The 22759-nt window shown below is 35.9% G+C and overlaps 3 protein-coding genes and 1 long non-coding RNA gene across 6 annotated transcripts in view; 2 read left to right on the top strand and 2 right to left on the bottom strand.

The window, feature by feature from the left end:
* The window catches only part of ftz-f1 (ftz transcription factor 1), a 45251-nt gene extending 30214 nt beyond the window's left edge, over positions 1–15037 (bottom strand). The window contains exons 1-2 of one of the 2 annotated variants that reach the window (XM_089172572.1): positions 14849–15037; positions 12907–14277 (exon numbers count right to left, since the gene is read on the bottom strand). In XM_089172572.1, coding sequence (XP_089028698.1) covers positions 12907–13312 — 406 coding nt within the window. In that variant the 5' untranslated portion in view covers positions 13313–14277; positions 14849–15037. Of the gene's footprint in view, positions 1–12906 lie in introns of both variants that reach the window. The other variant, XM_015318733.2, reaches the window with a different exon arrangement.
* Positions 2064–5806, top strand: LOC149032505 (uncharacterized). Its single transcript, XR_016176588.1, has 2 exons — positions 2064–2096; positions 2205–5806. It is a non-coding gene; the product is annotated as an uncharacterized LOC149032505 (long non-coding RNA).
* A 615-nt stretch (positions 15038–15652) lies between the features above and the next one.
* On the bottom strand, positions 15653–18641 carry Mcad (Medium-chain acyl-CoA dehydrogenase). The gene is made up of 10 exons (XM_015318739.2): positions 18058–18641; positions 17824–17920; positions 17570–17737; positions 17370–17470; positions 17031–17111; positions 16829–16959; positions 16646–16754; positions 16431–16571; positions 16040–16315; positions 15653–15961 (listed from the first exon to the last, which is right to left on the bottom strand). The coding sequence occupies exons 1-10, from the start codon at positions 18070–18072 to the stop codon at positions 15812–15814; spliced, it is 1269 nt and encodes a 422-aa protein (XP_015174225.2). The 5' UTR covers positions 18073–18641; the 3' UTR covers positions 15653–15811.
* A 679-nt stretch (positions 18642–19320) lies between these two features.
* Pof (RNA binding domain-containing protein painting of fourth) lies at positions 19321–22409 on the top strand. Of its 2 annotated transcripts, none has more exons than XM_015318737.2 (6): positions 19321–19481; positions 19800–20453; positions 20523–21025; positions 21101–21485; positions 21562–21906; positions 21984–22409. In XM_015318737.2, exons 1-6 carry the CDS (start codon positions 19470–19472, stop codon positions 22038–22040), a joined length of 1956 nt encoding a protein of 651 aa, XP_015174223.2. In that variant the 5' UTR covers positions 19321–19469; the 3' UTR covers positions 22041–22409. The 2 variants fall into 2 exon arrangements, with proteins under 2 accessions (XP_015174223.2, XP_015174222.2); XM_015318736.2 differs by having other exon boundaries at positions 19322–19481; positions 19788–20453.
* Positions 22410–22759: the final 350 nt, after the last annotated feature.

Raw genomic sequence — 22759 nt, 5'->3', positions numbered from 1 at the left:
TCATAAAAAAAAAAAAAAAAAAAAAAAGATCGATGGCATTTAAAAGAAAAAAAAAGTACACGTCCTTGTTCTTCTTCTTTCTGTTTAGAATAAGTTTAAGGAACAAGGTGTTGTATGTTGTACCGGAAGAGTAGACCCCCCCAAGTTAGAATGTAAGGTGTCTTTCCTTTGGTAGGACGATTTGCCGAAGAATGGCGCCCAACACGGAACGTGTGCACGCGAGTAGAGTAACATGCATACATATCTCTAATACTACTCGAGACAAGATGTCTCGCTTCGATGAACTCAACCAACCAGTCAAGTTGCTGCCAACTTGCCAGAGCTAGTCAGCCAGCCAGTCACAACCAGCATGTTTAGTTAGCTACGTTACTCTCTCTCTCTCTCTCTTTTATTGTATTCCTTTCTTTCTATCTTTTACTCGCGTTGTTATTACTCGTCGTAACAACTACAAGAAAGAAAGAAAAAAAAAATGAGAACTTAAGAACATAACTTAGCCTTTAGTAGAGGTTTGGTGTCGCACATATCACTGTCGTCCCAATTCCTCCTCTCTTTTCCTCTCATACTTTTTTAAATCTCATTAATATTGTTATTATTATTATTATTATTACAGACAGGTTGATATAACTAATTATTTTTAATTTGTTCTACATTTCTTTTTTTGTTAATTAATAAGACTGTAATTGTTAATAGTATTCTTAAGTAGTTCTTAATTCGTGTAGCTATTATTTTTTGTTATCAAAGATAGGATGGACTCTACTTTATCCTTGAACCCTTCCATGTTAAATTAAATTTATAAATTTTATAAATTAAATAATATATATAATATTTATAAAACCCCTAATGAAGGGGTCGCGTTCAGGTACGGTGAACACTGGCGGGATTTGATATTTGCAGCAATGAACTTCCGAGTTTCTAATACCAATTAATAATAATAATAATAATAATTTTTGATTTTAAATTTAAGTTAACTAAAAATCGCATATCACCCAAACGAGAATTTGTCACCTATTTAAGTAAAACTCATGAATGATAATACTCTTTCCAACCTCGTTAAAGTATATTATGCTAATGTGTTGTAGTCTATACATATATATAGATAACAATGATGTGAAGTAGTAGATAGATACTTTACGAGAGATGTATATAAAGTTACAGAGTTGGAGAACCCACTTTGTCCAGTCTCTCTTTCTTTCTTTCTTTTCTTTCTTTCTTTCTTTCTTTCTTTCTTTCTCTTTCTAACTTATGCAGCTACTTCATATATGGCCTCGCGCGTTTATACGAAGAAAAGTCTATTATAAGCTAATCTCCGGCTAGCTCACCTATCTCAACTGACCCATAATCGATACAGTTTCTGCACGCTAAAGCGTTACGCTACTGCGTGAAGGCTCCTTCTTGCTTGCATACGAAAAGGTTTATACATATATATATGTAGATCGAAGTCAGGATATATATATATATATATATATAAGTACACAAATACATATACTTAGAAATGAAACGTTCCACGAGTATACCGCGTGCGAGTTCGCAAGACGCGTTTCGTGTGTAAGACCCATAAAGGCGTCACGCTCGACGCGCAGAGCCCTCCTTGATCCAAATTCCTGGCCGGGGTTGGAGGTTGCGCGGTTCAATCTGATTTTCAAATGTCGGCGTATATAAAGAAGACAAGGAAAGAAACTTTGAAGAAAGAGAGAGATAGAGAGAGAGAGAGAGAGAGAGAGAGAGACAGACAGACAGACAGATTATATTCATGGGTGGGTGGTGAATAAAAGAAAGTAAAGTACATTTGAGATTTCATCGGCAATAAACACGTTGAGAAGAATATTATTGGTACTGGTAATGGAAATGGTAATCGGTAATGGTGGTAGTGGTGGTGGTGATGATATGATGATGGTGGTAGTGGTGGGTCTGTTGTCCTTGATCGTTGACATACTCGAGACGCACGTTACGAGTGTATTTGTAGCGCAAGGAGATATGCAATGCAATCGAGAGATGAGGAGGAGAAAGAGGAGAGAGAGAGAGAGAGAGAGAGAGAGAGAGAGAGAGAGAGAGAGATGATGATGAGGAGAGGAGGAGGAGGTACGTGGATCGAGCAGGTAAAACTCTCGGTTCTCTCTTTCGTTTCGTTTCGTTTCGTTTCGGTTCGTCACGGACCGGTGCCCTGCTAGCTCTCTGCCCTTGACACACTTCTCTGTTCCTAGCAGAGAGAAGCGTGCTGCTGCTGCTGTTGTTGCTGTTGTCGTTATCGTTGGTGTCGGTATTTCTCATTGAAAGAAGAAGAAGAAGAAGAAGAAGAAGAAGCTTGGAGAGCTTGGCACTCTGGCGGTCGTTTGACGAGTGAAAAGGCTCGTCACGTCTCGTCACTCTGCGTGAGGTTTCTCTTCAGAACGAACGCTCTTCATTTGATCTCACAATGATCTGCACCGGCGCACGATCATCATGACGGCATACAAATGATCTTCTCCTTCCCCCATAAGAATCATTAATCTTTCAACGTCATTGATATGCTGCATTTTTTGATGAAGAGCCAAAATTTAACATTTTTCTTGAACAAACCACGTTGACTCTTTCATTTGGTACGATAATGGCACGCATTGTAATATAAATTCGATATTCCAAGTGTTAACTATATTTATTATTATTACTATTATTATTATTATTATTATTATTATACTACACGTTATTTTCTTGTCTGTTTTTTTCTTTCTCACTCCCTACTTTGGATATAGCTTAGCATAGATCATTATTCGCGAAATTATTCAAAACAGGTAGGGTAGTAATAACGGTTAGTAGTAGTATGTGGTGCTCGTGCTGCGTCGTCAGCTGCATTTCATGTCGGTTGATAAGTGACCCCAAGGTCGACTAGCTAGCTACTACTGCGACAGAACTATTTGCGTCGATATCGAACTGTCTTCTTTCCCTTTATCGTCCTATACACATACACACACACCTCCCACGTACTTTTTTTAAGGCATTTACCTTTAAATACGTCACTGTTGAAAATGATTCAAATATAAAAAGCATAATACAATACACGTCATTTATCAACAAAACGTTTCTTATCAAATATACCAGAATATCATTGACGTTCTGTTTAAGTTTGTACTAACGTACAGGTGATTATTCAAGGTAGGAAAGGGATAAGGGATAGAGGGTGGTAAAGAAAATTCTTGGAAAAATTGTCTGAAGGGAAAGAAAAGGAAAAAAGAAAAGAAGAATGAGGTCGGTATTGAAAACTGGGCCAGGTTTACTCGGTAACTATGTCACCGCTATTGATTCGCTGTCCGCACCACACACTACTCCACCCCTCCCCCACCACCACCACTTATCGCTAGGGGTGGTGGTATACGCCTAGAAGTAGAAAACTGTTGCGGTAGCTTATTTTCTTTTTCCCGCTCTTCATTCTTAACCTCATTTTACCCTCTTTTCTTTCTTTTCTTTTCTTTTCTTTTCTTTTCTTTAATTCTTTCTTCCTTACTTCCTTTTCTTTTTCTTTTTTTATCCTTCTAATCGCTGTTCTTTTTTTCTTTTTCATCGGATTCCACCTAAAAAGGGGGTCAGATATCTTCGATCGCGTTTAAAACGAAGGAAGAATTTCTAAACGTTTCTACATGAAAACAGAGTTAGAAGTAGATAAAGATAGATAGATAGATAGATAGATAGATAAATAGATAGACAATTGCGGAACGGTATTCTTTTTTTTTTCTTTTTTTAATTTTCTATTGGATGGTTTATTTTGTATGTGTGTGTGTGTGTGTGTGTTTTTTTTTTTAAACGTAAGGGGTTGCTTTGCGAATCTTTTTCTTTCTTTCTCTCTCTCGATACGCTTCGGTGCTTCGTAGTACATGCGATTTCGTAATTTCATTTTATCTGGGTCAGATTCTCTCTCTCTCTCTCTCTCTCTCTCTCTCTTTTCCTTTCTTTCTCTGTTTTTTCTTTCTTTCTCTGTTTCTCTGGCGTTGAAAATTTCCGAGCTATCGGAGTAGACTCTCTCGGTGATTTGTGCGTCGCCATTTGCACGTTTCGTTTAACTCGCGAGCGCCTCTTTGCCAAAGAAGCTCGCCTCCTCGTCGTCATCGTCGTCATCGTCGTCGTTGTCGTCGTTGTCGTCGTTGTCGTTGTCGTTGTCGTTGTCGAGTGGCCTACTTCTTTTTTACGCGCAAACCGATACTACTCTACTTGAGCGTACAATAAAACAGTTGGATTTTTCTTTTTTTCTGATAATCCCTCACCTATTATCTCTCTCTCTCTCTCTCACACACTCTCATAAGTTTTACTGTTAAACGACAATGAAACGAAAACAAAGTATTGAGTTGGCAACTAAGTTATTGCTGATTTTAACACGTTGAGCGCCACGTCAGTCATCGGTGACTGACATTAGACTTTCCGTTTAGGCCGCGTCCGTCACCGGTGACTGACATTAGATTTCCCGTTTAGGCCGCGTCAGTCACCGGTGACTGACACGTTCAACTATTTTTTCAATACAAAGTAACGCCTGTGGCCTGACGAGGACTTCCTTGAAAATGAACGTGGCGTACAACGTGTTAAAAGTCCATCTATCGACAAAATCCGCAATCATTTACTTGCCAACCCAATAGTAAAAGAAAGGTGTAAATTTATAATTAATATAAAAATATATTATAATAATATTTATATTATTATTTTATATATAATAATAATAATAATATATAATTTAACCTAATAGAACGAAAGAAATAATAATGGAAGGGGGTGTAAATGGGGACGCACTTGAAAAAAAAGAAAAAAAAAAGAAAAAAAGAAAAAACAGATTAACCGACTTAACTTGCTATCAATTATTACAACGATGACGATTATGATCTTCTATCGATGCCATTTATGTGCCATTTATGAATTAACAATAAACATAATTTGCACGTAAAATCATCCTCTTCATCCCCACCTCCTGATCATCCCCTCTTTCCCCTCTTCCTCCCTTATTCGCAACATTCTGACAGGACAGGTGAGAGTGAATCGAGTAAGAAAAAAAGAAAGATTGTACGCGTACAAGAAAAGGAAAAGGGTACAGAGAAGTGAGGGGTAATGATAGGGTGGGGGTTAGGAGGGGGAGTAAAGTAAAGAGAGAGAGAGAGAGAGAAAGAAATAAGCCCGGACAACGTTACTGCTGGTGCTGGTGCTGGTGCTGCTCAGCTTTCGTTTTCACCCAGCCTACTTGTTAATCCGGTGAGTCAATAGTTGTATAACACTGGAACTGAGTTGCGTAACTCAGGTTGGTTTCCCTTGCGACCTACTTGCCCACTAAACTAGACACACATTTCTTATCCAATGGTAATACGACGTCTCTCTCTCTCTCTCTCTCTCTCATTGCTTTTACCTCCCCGTCCCACCTAACACTTTTGTCCATACCCATACTTGTCCATGCTCATAACCCCTTCCCCTCCCCGCTCTCCCTCTCCCTCCCTCCCTCCCCTTTCAGTTTCTTCCCACCTAAGAACGTAAATCCCGTATTCTTCACTTTTGTTCTATTATTTCCCCCTTTAAGTATTCAATGAAAAAAATGATTTCTTAACACTTTCAATCCTCGTTTTGGTTACACATTGTTCGTTTTGTTTTTTTTGTTTGTTACCATGCTTGATTAATTAATTATTATTCTTCTTTAATTTTTTTTTTTTTTCGTTTTTGTTTGAATGGCAAGCCATAAAGAGAGAAACTTCGAATATAAATTTTGATTACCTTACGATTTGTATTTTGTCAAGTTTAAATATTCAAATTACGTTTACTTATGTATATATGAATATCAAAAGGGTAATGTAAAAATAAAAAAAGAGAGAGAGAGAGAGAGAGAGAGAGTATGTTGGTACGCATGTGTGTATATGATAAGTTTGTCGAGTTTTCTCGTGTCCTAGGTCATGAAATTAGGTTGCATCTTTGAATAAAAAGAAAGAAGAAGAAGAAGATATCTCAGAGTGCAAAGTAAAAGGAGAAGGAGGAGGAGAAAGAGGAGGAGGAGGAGGAGGAGAGACTGGAAGATTAACGGTAGAATTTTCCGTCCCTCGGATCGATAACGCATAAGCATTGCAAGGTGATGAAATAAAAAAAAAAAAAAAAAAAAGAGAGAGAAAGAAATATATATAAAAATAAATGGATAAACACGAAATGTTGTTTGCTAAATGGTGAATACAGGGTGGTCTCGCTCGTCAATCAATGTTTAAAACAAAACAAAAAAAGAATAAAAATAATTGGAAAGATAAAAAAAAAAAGATGAAGGTATTATATCAATGCATTTATTTATTTATTTTTCTTTCCCCCCACTCTTTTTTTGATAATTTTTTTTGTCCTCCCCTTTTCTCTTCCTTTTCCTTTTCTTTTACTTCAGCAGCCACGTTCGAGTCTTATTAACGTTGCTATTGAAATTAAGTTTATACAGTAACGTGTATGCCATGACACACTAACCAAGTGGTCGAGACCCACTTAAGCTACCGGGTGACCTCCATCGAAATGGAATGGATGGGGTGATAGTGCGTGGTGTATTTTAAGCGTGCACGTACGTGCAACGCAACGCAACGCAATACAACACAGCAGATATCAAACGCGGCTCAAACTTAACTTTACTTAACTTCATTCTTTTAAACTTAAAGTATCAACGCAATGCAATGGCAACGTATACGGAAAATGTCTGACGATTACACGAGGTCGTATAACCAATCATGAATTGTCCTTCGATTTTCGAGACGGGAAGAATCGGTCGAGCATACGGAAAAAGATATTGCAAACAAACCAAAAACTAAATTAATTTAACAACAATTCAATTAATTATCTCTTACATGAATAAATAATAAATAAGAATAAATATTTGTTATCTACAATATAATATCGTTCTTATATTTTCTTTCAAAATAACCTTAAAAATCGATCGAATAAAATGACTATCCTAATTTTAATTAATATACAAAATTATTTGATTTAATATTAAATCCAATATCAAATGATCCACATTTAATTATTCCAAATAAATAAATAAAAAAAAAAAAATAATGATATTTAATAGATCAATATAAAATACAAATTCATTCATCATTAAATACAATTTGAAAGTTTCCGCGCTTATGCGCGCGCATCAACATTCTCGATTTCACTTTCGACGAGCACGTATAAGTTAGGACCGAAAATTACTCGTCGAAAAAGAGGGGACTGTGGAGGTGGAGGTGAAGGTAGGAGGAGGAGGAGGAGATCGGGCCACAAGTAAGTTTTACCATCACCACTCCTCCTCCACCCTCGAGAAAGTTTCGATGGTTTCGTCATGTAGAATATATCCCGATTGTATGTACAGGGTAAAGGATGTGCGTTAGTTACGTCACAAAGTAGCAGCAGCCAGCCAGCAACAGCAACAGCAATAATAGTAGTAGTAATAGTAATAGTAATAGTTGCTAGATGAAGATTCAACCGTTTACGTATTTTACCCAGAATATATACTAAAGCCCATTTGATATATTTGAAATTCTAACGCGTTTAAAACATTCAAGAGAGATACTTTAGACTCCTAACATGGCGTAACCTAACGCGTTGACTTGCGTTACTTAATGTGCGAATAATAGGAGGGCTAGTAGCATCTAATAACGAATAACTGTGTGTGACTTAACCTTTCGACCATTGGCGTAAGTTATTACATAACGAATTGAAAGGATAATTAAAAAGCAAGTATAGGATTTGTGAGATCTTAATAGATAATTTAGTCTCTACTAAATCATCATAATAATGAATCATAATGATCATTGTAGATAACAAAAGAGTTGAACGTTAAGTACGGGGGAGTATAAGAAGAAGAAGAAGAAGAAGAAGAAGAAGAAGAAGAAGAAGAAGAAGAAGATGATGATGATGATGAAAAAGAATAAAAATGGACTGATCCGAAAAGATGACCGAAATTGGTCGGTCCATAGAAGATATAAGAAGGTACGAAAGATGTGTTGTTTGTGTTGGGGCCAGAGGAGAATCGTTAGCTAACCGAATACGTATACGTTTCTTACGCAAACTAGCGAAAGTAGGCGGGCGCGAGAGTCTCTCCCCTCGGTTTGTTCACGCGCGCACACTTGGGGAAAAGAGCAAAGCCAGCCGAGCGAAGGAACACGAATGCAAACTCTCCAAGAGGAGAAGGAGGAAGAAGAGGAGAAAGAGGAAAGGAGAAATATACCAGTACCAATACCAAGTAACAACCAACAACAACCAACAGTAACAGCGATCAAAGGTGTACGTGAGAGAGCGCGCGCTTGGACAAAACCAATCGGCTTGGGAAAAATGTTGCGAAAGCCATAAGCCGAAAGCACTTTCAGCATGGCGACGAAAGCGAGAGTGAAGTAGTCGTCGTTTGTTTGGCTCTGGTCGGCCGAGTAGCAACCACGAAATCACGAGTTAGCCAGAAACGAAAAGTAAGAGAGAAAAGAGGGCCCCTGAGGGGACCAAACTGGAACGGACACCAATCTTACTGACGCGACTGAACCATTGTTTCTAAGGGAAGAACACAATGTATTTAAATTCGAACTGAAGTATAATGATATCCTCGGTTATATCGTACTACCAGATAATATATTTCTTTTACCTTTTAAAAGAGAAACCTTTCGAACCTAAAGGCACTCCTGGTTTAAATAATCTTCGATGCCTTTTATTTCTTTTTCATTTTCTTTTATTTTCTTTTCTTTCCTCATACACGTCGGGTCTGACCCGTGAGTACTACCCTACCTCTTTCGAAATAGTTGCGTCAGAGAATTTTTGCCGAAAGAAAAATCTACCGTTTGGAGAAAGTGTACGTTAGTAAAACGAAAGTGTAACGTAAGTTTCTCCCTTTCCCTTTCTCTTCTATTTCATTATTTCTTTTTTTTTTCGGCTAGTTTCTCTCTGTTCCATCTTCGAGAGATCAAAATTATATATTATGAGAATACTACTACTACCACTAGTACAACTTAGGTGGGTAGCAAAAAAGAAATAGATGCAAGTAGACAACGACGACGCGTAGACGACGCTTGCGTCGCGATAGTAAGAAGGAGAGGAATGAGGAGGACGAAGGGAGAGAGAGAGGGAGGGAGCAACGGGGAGAGGTTTGCGCGGCGCACGGGATTCGTGCCATTGTCAGTGGGTAATCAGGTCAGTGGGCCAGTGGGACGAGCACTTTCAATTTCAGTCCTTCTAACCACGGTGACGGCGATGGTTGTGGTGGTAGTGGTGGCTACTCGCCACGTCGTCGTTATCTCGCGTCTCTTTTAGCGCGTGTACGCATGCGCGCACACGCGCTCTATCTCTCTCTCTTTCTCTCTCTCTTTAACTCTTTAGAGTTAAATACACACATATACATGCATGCAATAAGCTCATAGGCATTCTGCACCAGCAACAACACACTGATGGCGACACGCGCCAATCACGTCACACTCCTCCAACACATTACGTCGTCGTTGTCTTTGTGTCTCGTTATTGCGAGAAAGAGAAGAGCAAGTATATGTGAAAAGAAAGAGAAAGAGAGAAGAGGGTGGGAGGTGGAGAGTATAATCCAGGCACTGTAACCCCCTGGAACCCCACTCTCTTTTTCTCTCTTTTTCTTTCTCCTGTTTGGTCTTTAGCTTCGTCTTCGTCGTTGGTTTTGGTCTCCTCTGGTGTTGCTGTTACTGTTGGTTCTGCGCGCGCTCTGCTCTTTGCGGGAAAGATAGCGGAAAGTAGGACGCGTATTAAAAACCACAGACCGTGTCCCGTGGCGTCACTTCTCGTCCCTCGGTACTCTACGCCTGTATTACCCAATCGAATTCATCATAACTGGTACGAGGAACGTCGTTGTCGTTAGAGAATCGTCCATGTATTTAACTTTAGCAGTTTTCAAACAGTACACAGCAAGTAGACATTTAAATCGGCCGCAAAAGCGCGCGCCAATCGAGATTAGGTTTGAAGTACAACGAAAGAAAGAAAGAAAGATTGATTATCAGCGCCATGTCGCGGCGAATCTGGCAAACTTTAGCCGACTTCGATCGAGAGATCTTAGCAACACGGAAAAGGATCCAGAAAGATCATTAAAAAAAGAATGGCTAGGGGGAGGGCAGGGGAAGTATGAGCAGTCGATAAAATACAAATAAAAAACAGAGATTGCGATGATATAATCGTTAAATTAATGATCAATAACGCTTTCCCTTTTTTTTTCATCCTTTATATCCATATTCATGATCTTTTCTATTATTAACGAATTATTAACTATTCTCGAGCTTGTGTGAGCAAAGAAACGTTAATAATAAAAAAGAATACATGTAAAATTCGCATAGTAGTTACTAATAGTAGTTAACGATAAAGAAAATGTAGTTTCTAGGCTCATGGTCTGATAAATTGGCACGTGCATCGATATCACCAGTGTTCAGCGTGCTGAGAACATTGAATAATAATTATTGTTGTTGGCTGGGCTTGGTGTTATTGAGTTATTCCAATGCGACTTTATCAAAGTGGGTCAAGCTATTCAATAGCGACCGCAGTCGACGAGAAACGACCCGTCGACCGTCTTAACGTCGCGTGGGAGTGTATGTACTTTATAAAAGACACACAGAGAGCCACGCAAATGCTTTGTAATCATGCTCAACTGAGAGCCGGAGAAAGAAGAAGGCTCGTACTATATATCATGAACGCGTGTCGTCTTTTTATTTCTTCTTTTTTTTCTATGATGTCCCTTAAAGTATCCACGTGATACCAGTCCGTCGAAATGTTCACAATAGTTCCTTGTAAAGATTCTTTATAAAAAAAAATCTCCTGGCGAGAGTTAGGACGGAACGATACTTGAATCCTCGTATAATAGAAGAACAAATAGTAGAAATTGAATAAAATATTTGACAACTATTTCTACCATCAATTTTGTCCTAGTTTCACTCGTAAATAAGATACACCCTATTACAAATATGCACTCTAACATTTTGATGTTAAAAAGGATATTGAAATACGGACGAATTGGAATAGAAATAAATAAACTTTTTTCAGATGTTTAAATAAATTCTATTGGAGCTGTTTTTCATTTTATTTATGAAAAATGATCGATACAATGATTATCATTCTAATAGATTCTGTTCGGACAAAGTGAAAGTAGATTTATAATATCCTAGACTTGAAATAAATCAAATGTGAATACAAATGCTTCAAATTTAGAGCTTGAATTCTATGTTGGTGGTAATAGCAGGGGGTAGCTGTTGAATAGTTACGCAGGACATGACATATTTAAAGAACGAACAATTCTAAAAGAAAAATTACGACACTTTGGAAAAAAGGGACTCAACAAGTGTTCCTATTTGATGCATCAAGTACATGTTGACTCTATCCGTATTGTTGGAGTTTCTTTGAACGGGACTGAAAGGAACTTTGTCCTTCAAGGATATTAGTGGAAAACGGTTCTCGTCTGGCACGCGCCAGCACGCTTACGAAAAGATTTTTTATGTGAATAGAGGGTTTCTGTTCGGAAACATTTAGGGACCGAATAATCCTCTCCCCTTCTTGCTGTGTTAGTCTTTCCGTTTCGGAAGAGGTGATAGAACGGAACTAACATTTCTATTGACTGTAAAGTTTTTTCGAAGTTAGAAATAAGATTCAAAATGTTTTTCCAATTAACTATGCATCATTGTGTTCTCCAAAAAGAAGAAAAAGGAAATAGGAGGGATGATACGAACAAGAATAAGTTAAAGAACGTTGTTCACGTTGCTTTTATGAAACAAAATAAAAAGCAAGGAATGTTATTTTCTCAGAATTTCTGGGGGGTTGTTACAAACGTGTATGAGCATTCTTCTCGAAGAGACACGCTTTCAAAGCTTCTTTCCAAATTGAGGACAACCATAGTAGAATCATGCTCTGAAAGCAATTCCACTTTGAAATTTAATTGAAAACGCCTGTTGCGTCTTAACCGATCGACGCGACGCCAAACGTCGTCGTTCGCGAAGTATTCTATCCGAATATTTTAATGGCGCGAAATATAAAATACTTTGTAAAAAGTATTTTTAATTTTTGGAAAATGTATATACAATAGGTACGATTTTTTGTAGAAATTTTATTTCAAAAAATAATTTCCATTATCATCGAATCACCTACATCTAATCCATTAGTACAACATCTTTATACCATTGCAAAATACTCCATTGTATTTTGATTTTGTATTGAAACTTTTTAACAATTTTGATACAACCAAACAACCCTTAAGAAATCGTCCTATTACAGTGGACATACCAAGGTATACTTTTTATTATTATATCCAAATTTTCATGAGACATTTTCAGTTCTTTTAGTTTCCCTCGATGAAAATATTTGAAAATGATATCCTAAGTTTTAAACATTATACAAAGATAGTGCATAAATATACAATACGTAAAGCTAATAAGTAAAAGTATAAAATTACTAATACTTGTGTTTTCCTGAAAATCATAAAAAACAAGTAGATTATTCCCCCGTTTCACAGGGTGGAGGGTGATCTATTCTCATAGATTTCCTCGTTCATATGGCACCTGTTCTCATTTCAAAGGTAGGTACGGAATAGATATCACGTCACTCAATTCATTTGAAAACAAAACGATCAAGTGCATTGTATGATCGCTACGTTTCGTTCCCTCTTGGTAGGAAAGGTGCACGTGCAATAGAGAAAACCCATAGAAGAAAAAAAAAGGGGATGAAAGAGAAAGACAGGGGAAGGTAGAGTAGGGGATGGGATGGGAAATATGACAAAGGGGAAGAGGTAAATAAAAAGGTAGATAAAAAAAAGTAGAGATTCCAAGAGATTCGAAAGCAGAGCATGGAAAAGATAGAATAAAGAAAAAGGGTTGAACAAAAGCACAAGCAATAGAAGAAAAAGAAAAGCTAGTAGAAAGGAAAAAAAAAACTGAGAGAAAAAAAAAGAGAGCATTTAAAGTGGAGTGCTGAATCAATGCGTGATCGTACCTGAAGCATCATTGCCGGATAAATCGTCGAGCAGATCGAGCCTGATACACGATTGCTGCTGTTGTTGATCTTGCTGTTGTTGTTGTTGTTCTTGTTGCGATTGTTGTTGTTGTTGTTGATGAATAGTTTGTTGAGGTTGTTGGGATCCCGTGGTCAATGGCAAATTACTCGTAACATTCGCGTGATTCTCCGTCAAGATCGCGGCAGGGGTATTCGCAGTGGACGAGGAGGAGCTAGAAGATGAGGTAGAGGAAGAAGAAGAGGGAGCAACCGAGGGTGGGGAGGAGGTGGACGATTCCGTAAGGGTAGTTGTCGCAGTTGAATTGTTTTCCAGAGGTGGTACGGGCCCCCCTCCGGCGGCCCTACTACCTTCCCCTGAACCTGTAGCCATTCGACCGTCGTGCATTCCTATGAACGAGGGAACGACGGACAGGCAAACGGACAGATGGACGGCGGGACAGACGAACGGAACGAACGAACGAACGAACGAACGAGGCACCCTCCCCCTTCAAAGACACCTTCTTCTTCGTCTTCTTCTTCTTCTTTTTCTTCTTTTCTTCTTTTTCTCTTCTTCTTCGCCTTCTCCACCACCGTACGCACGCACGCACGCACGGAGGACGCACATACGCACGTACGTACGCACGTTGGACGCACGCACGCAAGCACTTGCTCTTTTCTTTTCTTTTCTTTTCTTTTTATTTTCTGCCTTCTCTCTTTCTCTCTCTTTCTGTTTCTTTATTTATTTCTATCTCGTTCGCTCTTTCGTTCGTTTTCTTTCTCTCTCTCCCACTTTTTAGTTGGAGCGCGCGCGCGCGCGCTCTCGCTCTCAAAAGAGCACCTACACGCGCATCTATTTCTCTCTTTTCGCTCTCTCGCACACCGGTTTATTCCCTCTCTAACCCTCTCCCTCTCTCTCTCTCACTCACTCTCTCTTTCTTTTATTGCAGCGCGCCCGCGCGCGCACGACTTTTCTCCTCTACGTCTCACCGCCGACCCGTGTGTGTGTCTCGTTCTTTCTCTTTCTGGTTGAATGACGCGCGCGCTCCTTGTCGTCACTCTCGCTCTCACTCTCGCTCTCGCTAGTTCCTTCTCTCGTTCTTTCTTTGAATTGTCCCCGCGCCGCCCGGCAGCACCGACAGAACGTACCACGGCGAAAGAAGAAACTGCTACACCGTGTCCTCTCTCTCTCTCTCTCTCTCTTTCTTTTTTTTGTTTTTTCTCTTGTTCGCGCTCTCTCTCTCTCTTTCTCTCACTCTCTCTCTCTCTTTATCTATCTATCGAGAGCCGATCGACGTATCACACAACGGAGACATCGCACGCGTCCGTATAAAATGGTGACCCGCGCGAATTCTTAACCTCCTGTTCGGCCAACTTGAAAAAATGGAACGTTAGAGAAATGTAGGTCTGTAGGCCACTTCACTTACACTTTGCATCGGGACGGGCACTCCCTTAGTCAAGCGAGCGTCCGGCGCACCGTCGCGCTCTTCTGACAGCGCGACCGACCTACAGGCCCGTACCCTTTAAACGGATTTATCTTAGGGGCGCTCTTAACAGCCGTCAAGTGCCTCGACTTAGTTTCAACCAACAACATCATTATCATCATCGTTACCTTTATCATTTAATTCCTTTTATAACTCTCTTTCTTTTAGCTTTTATCCAACCAATTACTACAAATAATCCAAGTATTATTACTTTCCCTTTCTATCGATTACCAATCGTTCGCGTGATCGATCTATGCTTGTTTAAAAGGATTCGTTCTGCAGTTGGTATCGTACACGAGTCAAATTTCTTTGAATTCGTTCAGAAAATTATTCTTGCCAATAGGTTAGCCAATTTGCTCGCGGTTCCGCAATACATGGTTACGGTAGTGCGTAACGAAAGGGAAAACCATCGGCATATAGAGTACAAAGAGAGACGGAGAAACCGTAAACCGACTACCTACCTTGTTGCTCGTGCGATTCTGTGTCGTGAGGATAGTCTCTCTTGCTTACTCGGTCTGCTTACTACTTGTATATAGTATTAATCGAGAACGAAAGTTTTCTTTTTCATCTAATTTTCATTCCATTTAAAAAGCATTATTAGTTGTTAGATAGACTTTACTATGCATGTGTGTGTATATATATATATATATATACAATATATATATATATATATAACTTGTGTGGGATCAAGAGGGGAATAAAAAAGCAAAACGAGGGAGAGAGAGAGAGAAATTAATTAGACCGAGTGTAGTTAAACTTATCCGGGCGCCGGTGATCCCTAACGACGGCACTGAACTTCGAACGTGATATGAAAAGACGCAATTTGCGAAAGATTAGTTCGATGTTTCCTGGTGCCCCTAAGGATTTCAAATCCTCGAATTGATAGGCCGTTGAACGTGTATCCTTAGCGTTTTCCAAGCTCCTCGAGTTATGGCTCTCCAAGAGAAACAGCCGCTTTGTCTAAGTAGGTCAGGTGTCACGATATCCGAGTGCCCTATCGACAAGACTTTTTACACCGAACGTTGCATAACTCGTCGCGCACGACTTCACCAAATATAACCGCGTAAAAACTATGGCTTGACGGACGTAATACGATGTAATCCGTTTTCATTGAACATTGCACTTGACTAACGCTTTCGTGCAACGTTACTTGCGCCATCTGTAAAACCCGACCGCCAAATTCAAATTATATTTTAAATATTTCTTTCCCCCCTTTTTTCGACTGATGTTCATTTATTTTTTCCTATAATATTTTATTCCAAAGATATTGTTATATAAATGTATATATATTTATAAAAATTCTTTCACAATTAACGTATATATATATATATATATAGTGCTATACAATAACAATTTTAGAAAAATATATTATTTTCCAATCTTCCTAATAATAATAATAATATTTCTTCGTTTTCTTCTTTTGTTTATGATTTTTTCATAGCTTTACCAAAGTGGTTTTTGGATATGATCAATCTTTGAATTTGTGATGTACCTTCATAAATTTGGAAAATCTTGGCGTCTCTCATTAATTTTTCCACTGGATATTCCGTATTAAATCCAGCACCGCCAAACACCTGTTCAAATTCGTATTATACATTATTATATGTTTTGATTTATAATATACACATAATTAAAATAAGATTTCAAGTTACCTGAACGGCATCGGTAGCAGATTTGTTAGCTAGATCGGCGGCATAACATTTGGCGATGCTAGAATAAACTGAAGCGTTTGGCAAACCTAAGTCCATTGCCCAAGCTGCCTTCATCCAAGAGAGACGAGACGTTTCGACTCCAATAACCATATCAGCGATCATAAATGCTACAGCTTGATGTTCAGCTATTGGTTTGTTAAAAGTTTTTCGTTCCAATGCATACTTAGTAGCTTCGTCTAAAGCTCTTTGTGCTACTCCAGTAGCCAAAGCTGCGACCTGTTTAATCATAAATATATGTTAATTTCTTTCAATACATAAAACACCTTTACTATTTGTATATATAATTGTATACGTATAGACGCGTGCACGCATGTGTGTGTGTATATATTACCGGTGGACGTGTTCTGTCAAAAGTTTTCATTGTAATTTTAAAACCAGCTCCTTCTCCTAGCAATACGTTTTCCTCCGGTACACGAACATCCTCAAACGTAATCATCCTTGTATCGGAAGCTCGTTGTCCCATATTTATTTCCTTTAGAAGAAATTTTCTAATAAATATATAATTTAATGCGTGATTATTAAAAGTAACGTCTTTAAAAAACTTACCTTACGACCTGGAGTTACACCATCGAAAGAACGTTCAACAATAAATCCTGTAAAAGCTTTGCTAGGTGGAGCATTTGGATCAGGATTTGTTCTCGCTAATACATAGTACCTAATATAAACGATGCATGCTTACTTTATGCATATATATACATATATTTATATTTTTAATAGTTTAAAAAATACCAATTTGCAACACCACCGTTGGTAATCCACATTTTGGTACCATTAAGTATCCATTCATTCCCTTTCTTTACAGCTCTAGTTTTTATACCTGCTACATCGGATCCAGCACTAGGTTCAGTAACACAAAGGGCCTAGAAACATTAAACGTGTAGACAAAAATATTAAGACGATAAAATATATCATGTTACATTGTTTTACTTACAGCCACAAGAGGTTCTTCCATAAGTCTACCAAGATATTTTTTCTGTTGTTCCTTATTTCCTGCTACAATTACTGGGGTTTGCTATTTTTAAATAAATATGAAATAAATAATTATCTATATCAATAACTTGTAATATCTTTAATATACAAGGTGTCCTATAATTAATGGTACAAGTGTGCATGTTTACTTGATAAATATAAACTCCAAAATAAAAAGAATTATATAAACAAACTTTATATTCTCTACTTTTAACTCATTTTTCCATGTAGAATGAAGATCTGCTTACTTGCACCATCAATTATAATACATATATAGAAAATATCTACAATACTTATATACCCCAAGACTAGTAGTTTCTATCGCAGTTGCTATACCTGAGCAACCATAAGAAATTTCTTCTACTATTAGGCAACCATCAAAAATATTTTGTTCCAAACCACCTAAATACGCCAATTATATATCAAATTAAATTAAATGTAAACAATATATTATAATAACTTTAATAACTATTCATGTATTACAATAACATAAAAGCATACCAAGGTCATGTGGAATATGACCATTTAACAATCCTAAACTCCAAGCTTTTTTAACAATATCCCATGGATATTCTCCAGTTTTATCGTACTTAGCAGCCACGGGTATAATTTCTTCTCTGGTAAATTTGCGTGCCAATTCTTGCATCTCTTTTTGCGTATCATTTAACGCTGAACACATAAATAAATAAAATGATTAATTAAACCTAATGCAATATCAGTTTTAAAAAATGTTTCTCTTTGACAAACATACTTACCAAAGTTAAAACCATTACCACCTTCCGACACCAAAGGTTCAGTTTTAATGGAAAATGCTCTGATTATTTTAGGATATAGAGTGGCATTGTTAAATATCTAGAAATGAAAATGAATTCAACAATATTGTAAAAAGAAAAATGTCAGACGTTTACAGTTTAAAAGGGAAATATATTTAAAAAAAAAAAAAAACAGATAAAATTAATAAAAATGTATTTGAATATGTTGAAATTCACCTTTTTGAGCAACATTTTGACGTTTACAGTTTTTGTTCACTTACTGAAAATTAATCGCTTGAAACGTTAGGTTGGCTTTTAAAAACTCTTTATCACCAACAATTATATATACGATGAAATGAAATATTTTTAAAGTTCAAAGTACAAATGTGTGTTATTTAGAGACAGTAGTATTATCACTGAATAGATGAAAACGGTATATTAAAGTAAAAATTACCACACAATATATTCATTAACTGTATAAAAAAGTTACCAAAATTATTTCGACAACAAGGAAAAAATAAATTAAAAAGTTATCTTGTTTCGGTATAAGCAATTAATTGTATTCTTAAAAAATCTTATTAATAATATTTGTCCAAGAAGTAAGCAATATTGCGTATTAAACGTATATATATATATATATACTGTAATACTTTTGCTGCCACAGAACCGGAAATTGAATATAAATAATGTCTTATCGTTGAAATTAGTAAAATGAAGTCAGTTAAGTTAAAAAAATAAGAAAGAATTTAATTTATTGCTGCACTTATGTTATCTACTTATTATTGCATTTGACTTTCATTTATCGTTGAGGCTTTATGTTGATTAGTTCAAGAATCATGACGATTCATATGAATATACAAGTAACGTAACAAAGATAACTGAGTATAGTAACTAGCTAATCAAATGAACAATTTGTAGAAAGTATATATCTTATCTATGTATCTTAAAAATAGATAATGTGAAATATTTGATTTCATTAAAATAGATAAATATTTTCAATAATACTATAAAACCTTAATGTACTGATGGTAATTAATAAAATGAAAAATACTGATGTCACTTTAATTCTTTAATACTATTAGTCATTTTAAATCCGACATTTCGATGTGATTTTGGCGCCACATTTTAAGCGGGCATTTAAAAAACTAAAGTAAGGAAGATAAACAAATAAGGATATATAAATCATAATATGAGATAAGAAAAATTATTGCATATATATATTGACACATCATTTTTTTATTATTAATTTTGATAACAATATTCGATTGCATAAATATGCATAAGAAGTGCATAATTTTTATGAATAAAATTATTTATTTGAATACAATTGCGAAAGAAATCAACTGTAAGATAAAAATAATTTTCACGTGCTTTATCGATTACCATTTGTTATATTTTAAAATAATTTTTTTTCTAGAAATTAATATTTCTCTTTTTTTTTTGGAACGCACATATTAACCCTTGATTATAGTGTATATTATTAGGGGTTGGTACCCCTGTATATGCAACACATTTTCTCATTTGTTCCACAGGCCATTCCTCATAAAACGTGTTTGTGTTAAATAATAATGTTTTTAATATAGATATAATATCTTTTGGTGAACGAAAGGGAAAAAAATAAAAGAAGACAAAGAAAATACAGCCACAGAATGAAACGATCGGTAAATATTTGTAATGATTTATAATATTTGATATTAATTGTTTTTTGTGATCATATGTGCGTCCCCTCTTTATTTAAGGCTAGCTAACTAACCAATGCAAGCAATATGTTTTATTTACAATCTCTCTCTCTCTCTCTCTCTTTTTTAAATTTATAAAGATCTTGTGTCAATAAATCAATAGGATAATTTTATATTACGAACAATGTTGAATCGTATATTAATTTTTTTATTTTTTTATTTTTTTTATATATATTTTTATATTGTAATAAATATTTCATGTCATATTAATGACATAAATATAAATAGTATTCTTTACAGATAGGAGAAGAAAATGGGGATTCTAAAAGATTTGTTAAACAAGAGCCTGTTGCAATTAAATATGAAGGAACAACATATACAAATTATTCCTCATCGACTACATCACCGTCTACTTCCATTCCTCAACCTTTACCAGGTCAACCACCATTACCTCCAATGCCTCCACCACCAAGCGGAATCCCACCTCCGCCTCATGTCTTTGGACCAGTGCCTTCTCAAGTTACGCCAATTCAAACATGGACTCAAGCACCCACGCATTGGTCATGGATAACAACGCCCTTACCTCAAAGAGAAATTCAACATGTTCAAAGGGAAATTGTCCTGAGAGGTAACTACATGGGAAGAGAAAGGTATCCTCACAATAGAAATAACATGTATATGCAGAGAAATAACTTTCATCGAAGGAATAGAAGACTATCACATTTTGGTCAACCACAAGGACAATTCGATCAAGCTTCTTATTTAGGCTCACCGTTAACAGGTGGTCTCGGTTTAGAATGGCAAAGAAACAATTATAATGCAACGCCAAACGATGCTATTATGAATCATATGCCTGTTCCTCTTTCCAATCATCCCGTAACTCCCATAACCCAAGGTATTGTAACTGCCAAACATCGAGAAGAAAAAGGAGATCAGAATGTTAAAATTGTAGTGGTATGTTTTATTAGCTTTATTTATGATAGATATTTTTACGATATGATTATACATTAAATTCTATTTTAGGAAGAGGTAGTTGTTAAAAATAATAAACAGAGAAAATCTATGTCGCTAAGTTACCCCAGTCGACCATGGAATCGGGAAGATGCTGAGAGAGCTTTAAAAATTGAAACAGAATACAATAAGACAGTTAAAGCAAGGAGTTTGATTATTAAATTTCCAGATCCTGATCTTAATAAAGATATTGTTAGAGAATTTCATCCTGGTATACAAAATATTCATTTTCAAAGTCCTAGTGGCCCTAGATATTGTTTTATTCAGATGGCTGAAAATGTTAATATTGATGAAGCTATTAAAGAGTTAGAAAAGATTCCTTTTGGCATTGGTTATTTGAAAGTGGAGAGAAAATCTTTGCGAGATGAAGATAATCCAATGCTTGAAGAAATAGATCCCTATATTTTATACGTAGGAAATTTACCAGAAACTGTTAATGTTAGTGAAGTCAAAAGCAAGTTTCCAACAGCTTCTAGGGTAGATGTTGGTTATGCGCAAAAAATGAGAAATACACGGTAAATATAAAGTGTATATATGTATATATAGTATTTCATATTAAATAATTAATTGTTCTCTTGGTTGTTTTTCAGATATGCATTTGTAAGATATAATTCTGTAGATGAATCGATAGCTGCTTATAAACAGACACACAACTTAATGTGGGATACAAGAAGTATTATTGTAAGATTCCGAAGACAACGTGGAAATACATGTCTTTCGGGAGAACCTAAACTAAATGTAAAGAAAGTAGAAGAAGAGCCAAGCAAAACATCAAAAACAAAAGAACAAAAAGAAAACAATAACGAAAAGAAATCAACACAACAGCTAGATACTAATGGAGAGCATAGATTACAAGATAATAATAATACACAGGGTAAACAAAATAGTCAAACTCAACAACAAAATATTAATGTACAATCTTCTCAAGTATCTGAATCTGTAACGTCTGTTAAAACGGCGCAACAACAAGCACAGGTATGTGTCATATTATTAATTAACAATCTAATTTTGTTAAGAATTATATTAATAAATTGTCGATTAATTGTTGTAGCCAGAGCAACCACCTCAAATACTTTCGGCTTCTGAGATAACCCCTCCGTGTCCGTCAGAAACAGAAAAAGTGCCAGAAACATTGTTAACGGAGTTTAAATTAGAACCAGAAGATTATGAAGACTTATACATGACCGGTGAAGAAGAGGACGATGATGACGAAGATGAACAAGATATAGATGATGACGATGACGACGACAACGACGACGATGATGATGATGAAGACGATAACGATAATGAAGAAGACGACGATAATGATAATGAAGAAGACGAAGATGACGAAGATAATATTAATTTATTAAATGTTAAACAGCAACATGTTTTAAAAGATACAGAACCATCTGATGTAAGTATACGCAATAATATATCTAAATATATATATATGTAAATTATTTTGTAAATAATCATTTCTTTTGACTTCAGCATCTGGATCAAATGTTTAACGAACTGGAAAATATAACAAGTAATATTGGGTTTTAATAGGGGTAAAAAATAATAAAACCATTACTTATTGATCCTTCCGATAAAACAATTTTGCAAAACCATCCTTAAAAATATCGTATGTAAATATCAGTAATTATAAAACGTAACAGGTGAGACTGCATTTATTTAAGAGTACAATATGAATAGATTAAGTGAATCATTATATTTACATAAGTTTTCGTATAAGTTTTAATCCAATTATTTTTAAGTTCAATTACCTGCATGAAACAATATCATGTTACCGAATTAGTACAATTTTAAAAGAAAAAAAAAGAAAAAAAAGAAAAGAAGTAATCATATGAACACATTTTATTTTATACAAAGGACTTAGTATTATATACTACCGATTTTAATCGTTTTAAGAAATTGTTCTTTTCTCTGTAAATAAGTTTTTAATTACTAAGGAAAAAGCAATTGTGCCGGATTTACTTATGCACATCGATAAATCAAAATTGTTATAGAATTATTTCTATCTACACATACAAATAATTCTAATACAATTGCAAATAAGTGCAGCTTCGTATTCTTATGAACGATTAGAATACGATAGGATAACAATGAAATCGTGATATATGAATAAGAGTTCATTGGAAATAGTTTATTTAACAATTACAAGTTACCAATAGTTTATGTCATCTTCCATTAGCGAATATATTTTTACATATAAAATCTCTAACGAAATATTATATTATATTATTTCATTATTTATTCATTTA

This window comes from Polistes dominula, unplaced genomic scaffold (genome assembly GCF_049000335.1).
Source record: "Polistes dominula isolate Pdom_NZ unplaced genomic scaffold, Pdom_raw_medaka contig_23, whole genome shotgun sequence".
Classification (NCBI taxonomy): Eukaryota; Metazoa; Arthropoda; class Insecta; order Hymenoptera; family Vespidae; genus Polistes; species Polistes dominula.
This window is presented reverse-complemented; position numbering and strand designations above follow the sequence as displayed.

Coding starts and splice junctions, on each gene's coding strand:
- Mcad (XM_015318739.2), bottom strand. Junction 17,471..17,569: donor TCATATTCCACATGACCTTG/GTATGCTTTTAT, acceptor TGGCGTATTTAG/GTGGTTTGGAACAAAATATT. Junction 16,572..16,645: donor GTGTAACTCCAGGTCGTAAG/GTAAGTTTTTTA, acceptor TTTCTTCTAAAG/GAAATAAATATGGGACAACG.
- Pof (XM_015318736.2), top strand. Junction 20,454..20,522: donor AGAATGTTAAAATTGTAGTG/GTATGTTTTATT, acceptor ATTCTATTTTAG/GAAGAGGTAGTTGTTAAAAA. Junction 21,026..21,100: donor CAAAAAATGAGAAATACACG/GTAAATATAAAG, acceptor GTTGTTTTTCAG/ATATGCATTTGTAAGATATA.